Source organism: Hylobates moloch, unplaced genomic scaffold (assembly GCF_009828535.3).
Source record: "Hylobates moloch isolate HMO894 unplaced genomic scaffold, HMol_V3 SCAFFOLD_4, whole genome shotgun sequence".
Taxonomy (NCBI): Eukaryota; Metazoa; Chordata; class Mammalia; order Primates; family Hylobatidae; genus Hylobates; species Hylobates moloch.
Genome location: NW_026652279.1, coordinates 82136224 through 82148391, shown reverse-complemented (window position 1 = coordinate 82148391; position 12168 = coordinate 82136224). Strand labels below are relative to the sequence as shown.

The window sequence follows — 12168 nt, the reverse complement described above, 5'->3', positions numbered from 1 at the left end:
CCCCTTTATCATTCTTTATTGTGTCTGTTTGATTCTTCTCTCTTTTCTTCTTTATTAGTCTGGCTAGTGGTGTATCTATTTTGTTAATATTTTCCAAAAGACCAACTCCTGAATTCATTGATTTTTTAAAGGGTTTTTTTGCATCTCTATCTACTTCAGTTCTGCTCTGATCTTAGTTATTTCTTGTTGTCTGCTAGCTTTTGAATTTGTTTTCTCTTGCTTCTTTAGTTCTTTTAATTGTGATGTTAGGGTGTTGATTTTAGAACTTTCCCGCTTTCTCCTGTGAGCATTATTGCTATAAATTCCCTCTAAACACTGCTTTATCTATGTCCCATAGATTCTGGTACATTGTGTCTTTGTTCTCATTGGTTTCAAATAACTTACTTCTTCCTGCCTTAATTTCATTATTTACTCAGTAGTCATACAGGAGCAGGTTGTTCAGTTTCCACGTAGTTGTGCAGTTTTGAGTGGGTTTCTTAATCCTGATTTCTAATTTGATTGCACTGTAGTCTGAGAGAGTGTTTGTATGATTTCCATTCTTTTGCATTTGCTGAGGAGTATTTTACTTCCAATTATGTGGTTGATTTTAGAATACATGCTATGTGGTGCTGAGAAGAATGTATATTCTGTTGATTTGGGGTGGAGAGTTCTGTAGATGTTTATTAGGCCTGCGTGGTCCATAGCTGAGTTCAAGTCCTGAATATCCTTGTTAATTTTCTGTCTTGTTGATCTGTCTAATATTGACAATGGGTGTTAAAGTCTCCCTCTATTATTGCGTGGGAGTCTAAGTCTCTTTGTAGGTCTCTGAGAACTTGCTTTATGAATCTGGGTGCTCCTGTATTGAGTGCATATATATTTAGGATAGTTAGCTCTTTTTATTGCATTGATCCCTTTACCATTATGTAATGCCTTTCTTTGTCTTTTTTGATCTTTGTTGGTTTAAAATCTGTTTTAAGAGACTAGGATTGCAACCCCAGTTTTTTGTTTTGTTTTGTTTTTCGTTTTTTTGCTTTCCATTTGCTTGGTAAATATTCCTCTATCCCTTTATTTTGAGCATACGTGTGTCTCTGCACGTGAGATGGGTCTCCTGAATACAACACACCGATGGGTCTTGACTCTTTATCCAATTTGCCAGTCTGTGCATTTTAATTGGGGCATTTATCCCATTTACATTTAAGATTAATATTGTTATGTGTGAATTTTATCCTGTCATTATGATGCTAGCTGCTTATTTTGCCTATTAGTTGATGCTGTTTCTTCATAGTGTCAATGGTCTTTACATTTTGGTTTGTTTTTGCAGTGGCTGGTACTGGTTTTTCCTTTCCATATTGAGTGCTTCCTTCAGGAGCTCCTGTAAGGCAGGCCTGGTCATGAAAAAATGCTTCAGCATTTGTTTGTCTGTAAAGGATTTTATTTCTCCTTCACTTATGAAGCTTAGTTTGGCTGGATATGAAGTTCTGGGTTGAAAATTCTTTTCTTTAAGAATGTTGAATATTGGTCCCCACTCTCTTCTGGCTTGTAGGGTTTCTGCCAAGAGATCAGCTGTTAGTCTGACAGGCTTCCCTTTGTGGGTAAGCCAATGTTTCTCTCTGGCTGCCCACAACATTTTTTCCTTCATTTCAACCTTGGTGAATCTGAAGATTATGTGTCTTCGGGTTGCTCTTTTCAAGGAGTATCTTTGTGGTGTTCTCTGTATTTCCTGAATTTGAATGTTGGCCTGTCTTGCTAGGTTGGGGAAGTTCTCCTGGATAATATCCTAAAGTGTGTTTTCCAACTTGGTTCTATTCTCCCCATCACTTTCAGGTACACCAATCAAACGTAGGTTTGGTCTTTTCACATAGACCCATATTTCTTGGAGGCTTTGTTCGTTCCTTTTCATTATGTTTTCTCTAATCTTGTCTTCATGCTTTATTTCATTAAGTTGATCTTCAATCTCTGATATCCTTTCTTCCACTTGATCGATTCAGCTATTGATACTTGTGTATGCTTCACGAAGCTCTCGTGCTGTGTTTTTTAGCTCCATTAGGTCATTTATGTTCTCTCTAAACTGGTTATTCTAGTTAGCAATTCCTCAAACCTTCTTTCAAGGTTCTTAGCTTCCTTGCATTGGGTTAGAACATGCTCCTTTAGCTCGGAGGAGTTTGTTATTACCCACCTTCTGAAGCCTACTTCTTCAATTCATCAAACTCATTCTACACCCAGTTTTATTCCCTTGCTGGTGAGGAGTTGTGATCCTTTGGAGGAGAAGAGGCATTCTGGTTTTTGGAATTTTCAGCCTTTTTGTGCTGATTTTTCCTCATCTTCGTGGATTTATCTACCTTTGGTCTTTGCTGTTGGTAATTAGGATGGAGTTTTTGTGTTGTCGTCCTTAGTGTTGATGTTGATGCTATTCCTTTCTGTTTGTTAGTTTTCCTTCTAACAGTCAGGTCCCTCTTCTGCAATTCTGCTGCAGTTTGCTGTGGTTCCACTCCAGACCCTGTTTGCCTGGGTATCACCAGTAGAGGCTGCAGAACAGCAAAGATTGCTGCCTGCTCCTTCCTCTGGAAGCTTCATCCCAGAGGGGCACCCGCCAGATGCCAGCCAGAACTCTCCAGTATGAGGTGTCTGTCAACCCTCGCTAGGAGGTATCTCCCCATCAGGAGGCATGGGGGTGAAGGACCCACTTGAGGAGGCAGTCTGTCCCTTAGCAGAGCTTGTGCACTGTGCTGGGAGATCTTCTGCTCTCTTCAGGGCTGGCAGGCAGGAACATTTAAGTCTGCTGAAGCTGCGCCCACAGCCACCCCTTCCCCGAGGTGCTCTGTCCCAGGGAGATGGGAGTTTTATCTATAAGCCCCTGACTGGGGCTGCTGCCTTTCTTTCAGAGATGTCCTGCCCAGAGGGGAGGAATCTAGAGAGGCAGTCTGGCTTCCATGGCTTTGCAGTGCTGTGATGGGCTCCACCCAGTTTGAGCCTTCTGGAGGCTTTGTTTATGCTGTGAGGGGAAAACCGCCTACAATAGCCTCAATAGTGGTGGACACCCCTTCCCACACCAAGCTCAAGTGTCCCAGGTTGACTTCAGACTGCTGTGCTGGCAGCAAGAATTTCAAGCCAGTGGATGTTAGCCTGCTGGGCTCCATGGGGGTGGGATCCACTGAGCTAGACCACATGGCTCCCTGGCTTCAGCCCCCTTTCCAGGGGAGTGAATGGTTCTGTCTTGCTGGTATTCCAGGCACCACTGAGGTATGAAAAAAAAATCCTGCAGCTAGCTGGGTGTCTGTCCAAATGGCCACCCAGCTTTGTGCTTGAAACTCAGGGTCCTGGTGGTATAGGCACCCAAAGGAATCTCCTAGTCTGTGGGTTGTGAAGACCACGAGAAAAGTGTAGTATTTGGACCAGAGTGCACAGTTCCTCATGGCACAGTCCCTCACGGCTTCCCTTGGACAGGAGAGGGAGTTCCCTGACCCCTTGCACTTACCAGGTGAGGCGACGCCCCACCCTGCTTCTGCTTGCCCTCTATGGGCTGCACCCACTGTCTGACCAGTCCTAATAAGATGAACTGGGCATCTCAGTTGGAAATGCAGAAATCGCCTGCCTTCTCCATTGGCCTTGCTGGGTGCTGCAGACCAGAGCGGTTCTTATTCAGCCACCTTGCCCGGATTTCTCCTTTTTTTTTTTTAATGCAGAGTCTGGCTCTGTCGCCCAGGCTGGAGTGCAATGGTGCAATATTGGCTCACTGCAACCCAAATTACCTTTAATTTTTAATCTATCACTGCTGCTGATGAAGCCAAGTAGAGAGTGTAAGATATAGAATCGCAGAGCATCAATATCTCAAATATTTTTTAACCTGGGGGATAAAACTGAAATATATATACACACACACACACACACGCACACACACACACATACATATATGCTTTATAGTCTGGTAGTCCATTTTGTGAAAGAACTGAATTTAATCCCTTTCTGATGGATTTTGGGCTTGTTTCCAATTGCACCCTAATACAAATGAATGAAATACAATGAACCATCCTTTGTATGCATCTTTGAACACTTAGGTTAGCATTTCTATATGACGGATCCCCATATATTGAATTGCTAGGTAAAAATTTTGTCCATAAAAATCTTGTGAAAACCTTTCATGACTCCTTTCCTGCCTTAATAGTAGTCAAGGGCACAGGCTTTATCTAGATATGCATCCTAGTTCTGCTATTTCCCTGATGTACAGCACAACTTTGGGCAAATCTCTTAATCTCCCTAATCCTTAATTTCCTTATCTGTGAAAATGGGATTAATATAGTGGGTGGTTGTGAGGATGAAATAAGGTACTGAATTTAAAACAACTACTATGGTATCTAGCAATTAAGTTACTAGTGTTAAAGACACTGAAATGAGCTAAAACAATACGCGGATTGCTGACTCCAAGGTAGTTACCTGTCAAGATTTTTAACAACAGTGCTGTGCCTGTGTGGAGGCAAGGGGCATGTGCAGGTCTTTCTATCTTCTGCTCAGTTTTGCCATGAACCTAAAACTGCTCTAAAAACTAAAACCTCTTCACAAACAAACACAGGTGCCTGGAAGCGCCTGTTGGAGATTCTGATTTGGAAAGTTGGAGATGAGGCCCTAGCGTCTGTATTTTTAAATCCTCTAGGATAATTCTAGTATACTTCCTATTTGGGAACCAGTGAAGGCAAAGTATTTCAAAAGAAAAGAAAAAAAAAAATGCCTCTTCTCTTTGAGTTCATTTTGATTCACTTTTCCTTCCTCGTGAATTTCTTGCCGATTCAAAGGGCAGTCTTACGAAGTCGTTTTACTGCAAAGAAAATCACTGGCTCCTCCTTCTGAGGCTTCTTAACTGCCACTGCCTGATGCTAAGAGTGTCCTCTTCCGACCCACCCACCACAAAGACAGACATATGTATTCATTTGCTGTAGCAAATAAATAATTCTACTTTGATGTTAATTCATTCTACAAATATTGATTGCACACCTATTGCATTGATTAAGCTAAGTGTTAGGGAAGTACCAGTGAATAGAGGAAGCTTGATTCCTCCTCTTAGAGAGCTCAGAGACAATGGGGGGACATACTCACAGTGACGGTAGAAGTTGAGCAAGGGCTTTGTTTGGTAGGGGAAAGCAGGGTGCTCCCCACAGAAGTGACTTCTCAACAGAAGCCTGGAAGATGAGCAGAGCAGAAGGTATCCGGACGAGGAAGGAGGAGCATTCAAAGCAGCAGAGCCATAGAGCAAAGGCTGGGAGGGGCACATTTAAGACATTCAAGATACTGGATTGTTTAGTAGAAAAGGGGCTAATATGAGGTTGAAAAGGCAAACCAAGACCAAATGTTTCAGTGTCTTGTAAACCATGTTAAGTAGCTTGTGAATAATCCCAAGAACAGTAAGGAAGGTTGAGAGGCTTTCAGCAAAGGGAGTACTATGATGAGATTTGCTTTGAGGAATGACCACTTTCCTTAAGAGCCTGGTTAAGTGGTTGCTGGGAAAACTCAAATGGAAGGTGTTACTGCCTACAGCTAGATTAGTGACAATGAGACAGAGAGAAACCCGGGGAAGGGGAGTGGAGGTGACCCTGTGGACTGTTATGGAGAAGTTCACCTTGAGTTGCCCATGGGATGTGGATTGATTAGGCAATACAGCTCAGAAGAAAGATCTCATTTGGAAACAATTCATTTGTATTATTTTCAGCACCGGACAGAAAGGCAGCACTAAAGCTTTTACTTCATTCAGTTCTAAGCAAACACATTGGTTAGATCTACAAAGCTTACTTGAATGATGGTCTATCCGCACGTGAGTAAATAAGATTTGGCTCCAGATAGCAATTACTACTGGCACCTCTTCCTTTCATCTCAGGAGACACAATGTAATTGTAAACATCCATCTAGACACTGGGAAAATTTTCCCTCTGGGAAAGAAACTTAAATTGTTTCTCTTTGTCTTTGTTGCAAGTATCTGTGCTGTATTGCTCACCTGTCCACCTCTTCTACGTTTGTAGGAAATAAATGTGATCCTATCTGTGCTGTAGGTAGTGAAAGTATCCCCAACCTTGAGAAGCGCATTTATGTTTAATGAGCTAAAATAGACTTTTCTGTAGTCAACGCCTTGATCTATGTCCTTTATTTAAAAGTATAAAGACCTCAAGGGATAGAGTGTAGAGTTTGGCTTCCCTTATGAATTTCACACTCACTAGGCCAATCCAAAACCTCCCTTGCACTGCTCACAGACAATTTGGATAAACTTATCTTTCCTCTGCATTCTGGAGTGTCATCTGAGGGTGGTGGAGTGCTGAGCAATGACTGTTTTATCTTCTTAGGTGGGTGTAGGCTATGAGATGTGTGTCTTTCTTTGATCATCCTCTTATTCCAAGTAATAATATCCTCCACTGGTTGTTTTATCCATTAAGTCTGTGAACTTAAACATGGTACAAGGCACAGTGTGTATTTAGGAGCTGAATTAAAGAATTGCATAGGCTTCTAGTTTACTTTAAATTGTAATGGGGTAGGGGTATTTCCATAACTGATCTACAGACATCTTCAGTTTACTTATTTTCTTAAAAGAAACCAAGTTTCTAGGACAAAAAAAAAAAAGTTTACCAAAGAAAGAGGTGAGTTAAAAGTCTTACTCATAAATAATAATTGTTTGGGGACAAGCAATTATTCTGGATTTTGCATAGATACCTTTCAAAGGCATGACAGTCACATCTATTTATTATTTTATTCCTTCCTCTTGCTTTAGTACTCATTAAAATGTTCCAGGAACATCTTGCTATTTTTCTTAAGTGACATTTATAACTCAACTTACTGCTTGATGTGTCTTTAACTCATTCATATTACATAAGGTTTTCTCCCAGTGGTAATGATTATAAACAATATTCAAATTTTAGATATTTTGAAAAGATGCTGAGAAATTGAAATAAACATAATCATTACTTCTTTTTAGTTCTCACTCATCTAACACTGAAAAAATATGTTGATGTTTATCCATTTTTTTAATTCATGGCACAAGAAACTAGGTAGTTAGCAGAGTTTTTTTTTTTTCTTATAGAAACTACTGAATGTGTTTTAATCTCATAATAATCACATCAAACTTTAACTTCAGTAATTGTAATTGATTATTTGACCAGTTTTTCAATTATCATGAGTGGAGCACAAAGAGGGAGAAAAATCATATACATAAATCTACTCATAATCAAAAGCTTTAAGGAAGTAGTTAATTAACTTTTCTAACTCCTTTTATTAGCACTGTATTAAAGTTGAAGGATTTAGGGTTAAAATCCCATTTCCATTCTCCTTCCTTCTTTCTACAGGAGATAACAATATATTATGCAGTAGGCAACGGAATAATGTTGTTTGCATCATTCATATCCCTTTTATTTTTATAATATTGTCACATGTGCCATGCCACCCCCACCTCTTTCTTTCTCTCTCTCTGTCTTGCTTACATACACACTCGCACAGATACACACACATGCATATAAAACACATGTGTCTGTACATATATGGTAACTCATTCGTCTTCATTTCGAATGACAACTTAGATAGAAGTTTTCAGAGTACTACATACATAAGACTTCCATATTTTTCTTATAAAAACTACACATTAAGCTATAAAGTAAAACTACATGTTTTGGAGTTGACAGAATGAGTCTGAAATATGCAACACACCATTTGGTCCCTGATGTGTAGCTTATTTGGTGTTTAGCAGTTGTATATTCACTCACTTGATTTTATTATGTTCCTTTTTTGTTATGTGTCTGTGAGGAGTTGGGAGATAGGAAGATGGGGATGTATCGTTGTTAAATAAAAGGTCCTCCCTTAACTGCATTTCACAGCTCTCTCCTATAACTCGGAAATCTAATTTGGGTGATGATGTGGTTTGCCAGGAATGTGAAGAGACTTAAACAGAGATCACTTGTTGGATGCAGGTGATCAAGCCTCTGTGGTAGTTACAGAAGCCTTTTAAAAGACTTACAGATGTGCCTGGTTTGGCCATCTGGTCAGAAGATGCATTTTCAGAGCTCTCTGTCTTCACCTTTGCACCCTACCTCAGTGTGGGAAATGTCAGGAATGTATTGGCTTGTAGTTGAGGTCTGCTTTGACTGAGGTTAACAGACAACACCTTCATCTATACACATACACTCATGTACCCTAGCACTGTCCAAGTTGAAAGGTTAAGAAGGAGGTTAACTATGCTGTAGGGACATTCATCACCTCCTCAACCAAAATATATGAACAAAATTTCTAAGGTTGGTTTTGTACTATTCAAGAATTTGAAGGGGCTGTATGATTTTTATCATGCCCACCATGTGAAGAAACAAAGAAAACAAACTTTTCCAGTTTAAATAAAGGTAATTTATTTGGGGCAAGGAAGTAAAGAAATCATACTCACTTGAGCAATGCACAAAATGAATTTTCTTTGGCTTTCCAAGTGGCTTTGTGAGCCATTGTTGTAGAGTTTTGCTTAATTTGGTATGTGTGGGAATTCAATTAGTTGCTCTGAAACATGATATCATGTTTTAGTGGCCTGCCTTCTTAAGGGACAGTAATGTGAGTTGCATGTTCTTTTAGATTCAGACCTTTTGAATCTTGTAAAACTAGAGCCAGGTGACTAGAAAGTGTCAAGTCAAAGGGTTGTTCACCTTATGTGTGTACATTCACCTGTGTCTGTTCATACATGGTAACTATTATCATTAACCTTTATTCTGGGTGACATAATTTATCTTTCTTAATAATTGCTTATAAAACTAAGCTCAAAATGAGTGAAGTATATACTACTTTTGCAACTTCCCATAACCTCTATATAACTCAAAATAAATTTTTTTTTACAGTAAGATCACAAATTAAATCTCTGTTTTATCATTGGTCAGCTGACTGCTAAACCTCAGACTTCTAGCAGCTCTATCACAAGGTAAACGATTGGTCACAGTTTGAGTCAGGCAGAAACAATGAATAGATCAATTCAAGTTTATTACCAGTATTGGAAAAAAATACGAAGACCCCAAAGCATGTGCTCTAGTTTAGTGACTGAATCTGCCTCATTTTCATGTGTGTTTAGAATTAATATTAACCTCTTTGTATGAGATTATTTATTTAGTAAAGTCTCACTTGGTATAGAGCATCTCCAATACTCTACAGGCAACCTGCAATCAGGTCCTGCAGTCTTCAGGACTAGCAATCATATATTCAGTCTAGTTATGACAGCAGGTTCTAACCCTTGTGATTATGGCACACCCACATACACCGAAATAAGCCCAAATCTAATGGACCAGAAAATGGTAATGCAAAAAGTTACAGCTCTGTTCCAGAGTGCAAACTTGGTAGGAGATAGTAAAATGAGTGGCTGGGCCAAATAAACAAACAAAAAAAATCAGGTATGTGTTTTGTTTCATTTAGTTCTATTTTTCCAACTAAGTTTCCAAAGGCACTTTTAGAAGCCACTTATAATCCCACATATGAAGGACAAACAAACCTATGCCTCCAGATGAGAATGTTTTATTAGGCACTTTACTGTGTGTATGTTCGATTGTAAGCAGTAATATTTTGACCTGAAAAGTACAGATTGAAGAGATATTATCTCACTAAAAGGAAAAAAGTACGATGATATAAGGAAGTCCCTAAGAGTAGGCATACTCTTCTTTGGAATCATGTCAATAGAGTTTGATGCTAAAAAATAAAAATAACAGAAATGATTTCTGTTCCTTTCTTAACAGAACCCATCTTCTACTTTGGTGATGTGGAATACTCTGTGGATGAGAGTGCCAGCTACGTAGAAGTGCAGGTGTGGAGAACAGGCACTGACCTGTCCAAGTCTTCTAGTGTCACAGTGAGGTCTCGGAAAACAGATCCTCCCTCTGCAGATGGTGAGCAGTTTCCCGCTCGGCTCTTTTGATTGTTCTGCAATTTTCAATGACCATGGCACAAATTTATTTAAAGCTGAAATACTTCACTTCTATTAAAGCCGTTTGGCTGGGTGTATTGTTTTTGCTGAAATTATTGCTCTAGGAGGTAAATCTAGGCTTTATTTACTACTTTGGGAAAGTACATTCAAGGGCCATGAATCAGAAGCTAGGTTACAAACGTTAAGACTCAAAGAATCTATATACTGAGGACTATATTTCCATGAAGTGTTTCTCTACTCTCAGTAAATCTAGTATTGCTGAATGCTGTGGCATTATAGGCAGGAAAATCATCTTGCTGCACATAATCTATCCCCACAGAAACCTATGACATTTAGGTATTATGCAGGCATGTGTCTTCAGTTGGCTGTCTCCTTATTTTAACCATGTGTCCCTATAAATACTTCAGATCCAAAAGGTTTTTTCCACACTTCATTATAAAAAATGTACTAACTAGCACATATCTGCATTTTATTCCAGGATCCACATCTCCAAAAAGTTGATTATAAAGTTTACAGCAAGCATAGAATTCAAAATTTCTCTTTTTTTCCAAATGACCAACAATACAAACTTTCTCATGTACACACACACGAGAACACACATGCATGTCATACACACATCATGCATTCATCACACAAAGCAAGCACAGGTTATATCATTTTAAAAGTCACCCTTAGGTTTTAACTTTTTTAATGTAGTGGAAGCAGTATAGTGCTTTGCATGTAGCAGGTGCCTGTTAAACATTTGTTTAACTAAATTAATCATTTTTAAGAGAACGATTTAAATCAGAGATGAGGGGAGGGAGAGAGAGAAATAAGAGCAAAGGAGAAGAAGCAGAGGAAAAGAAAAAATATAAAAAGAACCACAGGGAGATACAGACATCCTACAAAATGAATTAAAGACAGATATACTCAAGCAAAGTTGCACATTTGGAGGTAAAGTAAATACAAAATGAAAGTCAGAAGAGCAGAAGGTATGAAAACAAAGAAAGAAGCAATATTATCGATCTATTGCCCACCACTGTCAGTCTTTGTGGATGTAGTGGCTACAGATTAAAAGACAGTTTTGTTTTTAACTACTTTAGATATAAATGGAGATATCAACACTAGATATAACCCCTTTTGTCTGAAAAATATTAAATTAAAGATCAAAGAGAAGAAGCTTCTCTCATTGCCTGGGACAAAGGTGGGTGGAGTGTGGGCAGAGCTGGTACCCCTTAAATGTGTTGCTATAACTAACAGGCAACCATATACCTAAGTAGGATGTTCTACAGCAGCTCCAGCAAAGATACATAAATACTTCATTAATGTTAACAAAATTTTAAATGTCTCTTTCATATGTAATTTATGAGGATCATATATTTGATTGATATGCTGATTTTTCTAAGCCTGCTTTTATTACCTTTATTAGAGAATTTTCAAACTAAAGTTAGAGGAACTATAACACAGAAAGCTAAAATAACAAATCCAAAGTCTAACCATGAAACATGGATAAAGTTCAGCAGCTGGTCTTTGATCTATCACCACAGTAGTTATCTAGATACTAATCTTTTGCATTTTATTAAATGTACTTTTCTGTAGGGTTATGCTGGTCTCTATTTTTTAAAAGAAGAATTATAAACACAATTACATAATTTATGTCTTATAATTTTTTGAAATTTAATTAGTCCCCAGCTGAATATTTTTTTGTTATTGTCATAGCTGGAACAGACTATGTGGGCATCAGCCGTAATTTAGATTTTGCACCTGGTGTCAGCATGCAACCTGTTCGTGTTGTCATTCTGGATGACCTTGGACAACCAGTGCTGGAGGGAATTGAGAAATTTGAACTGGTGCTTCGTATGCCTATGAACGCAGCCCTTGGCGAGCCCAGCAAAGCCACAGTGTCCATAAATGACTCTGTCTCCGATTGTGAGTATTTATTAATTTTATAATTTACAATGATAAGTGAAATCATAAGCTAAGGTTTATACATATATGATAAGCAAGATGATAAACTATATATATATATATATATATTCGTTTGTTTGCATAACAAAGTACCACTGTCGGGGTGGCTTAAATAACAGAAATTTATTATCTCATAGTTGTTGGCTGGAAGTCCAAAATTAAGGTGTTGGCAGGCTCGCTTCCTTCTGAGGGCTGTCAGGGAAGGAGGTTCCAGGCCTCTCTCCTTGGCTTGAAGATGGCCGTGTCGTACCTATGTCTCTTCACATGATGTTCCTTGTATGTGTCTCTGTCTAATTTTCCCCTTTTTATGAGGACACCTGTCACATTGGATTAGA

At 38.8% G+C, this 12168-nt stretch overlaps 1 protein-coding gene across 1 annotated transcript in view; it reads left to right on the top strand.

Moving 5' to 3' along the window:
- Nucleotides 1-12168, top strand: part of FREM2 (FRAS1 related extracellular matrix 2) — a 190847-nt gene that overhangs the window by 146434 nt on the left and 32245 nt on the right. Inside the window, exons 5-6 of the mRNA XM_032151198.2 lie at nucleotides 9699-9848; nucleotides 11585-11794. Of these exons, the coding sequence (XP_032007089.1) occupies nucleotides 9699-9848; nucleotides 11585-11794 (360 nt within the window). The remainder of the gene's footprint in view (nucleotides 1-9698; nucleotides 9849-11584; nucleotides 11795-12168) is intronic.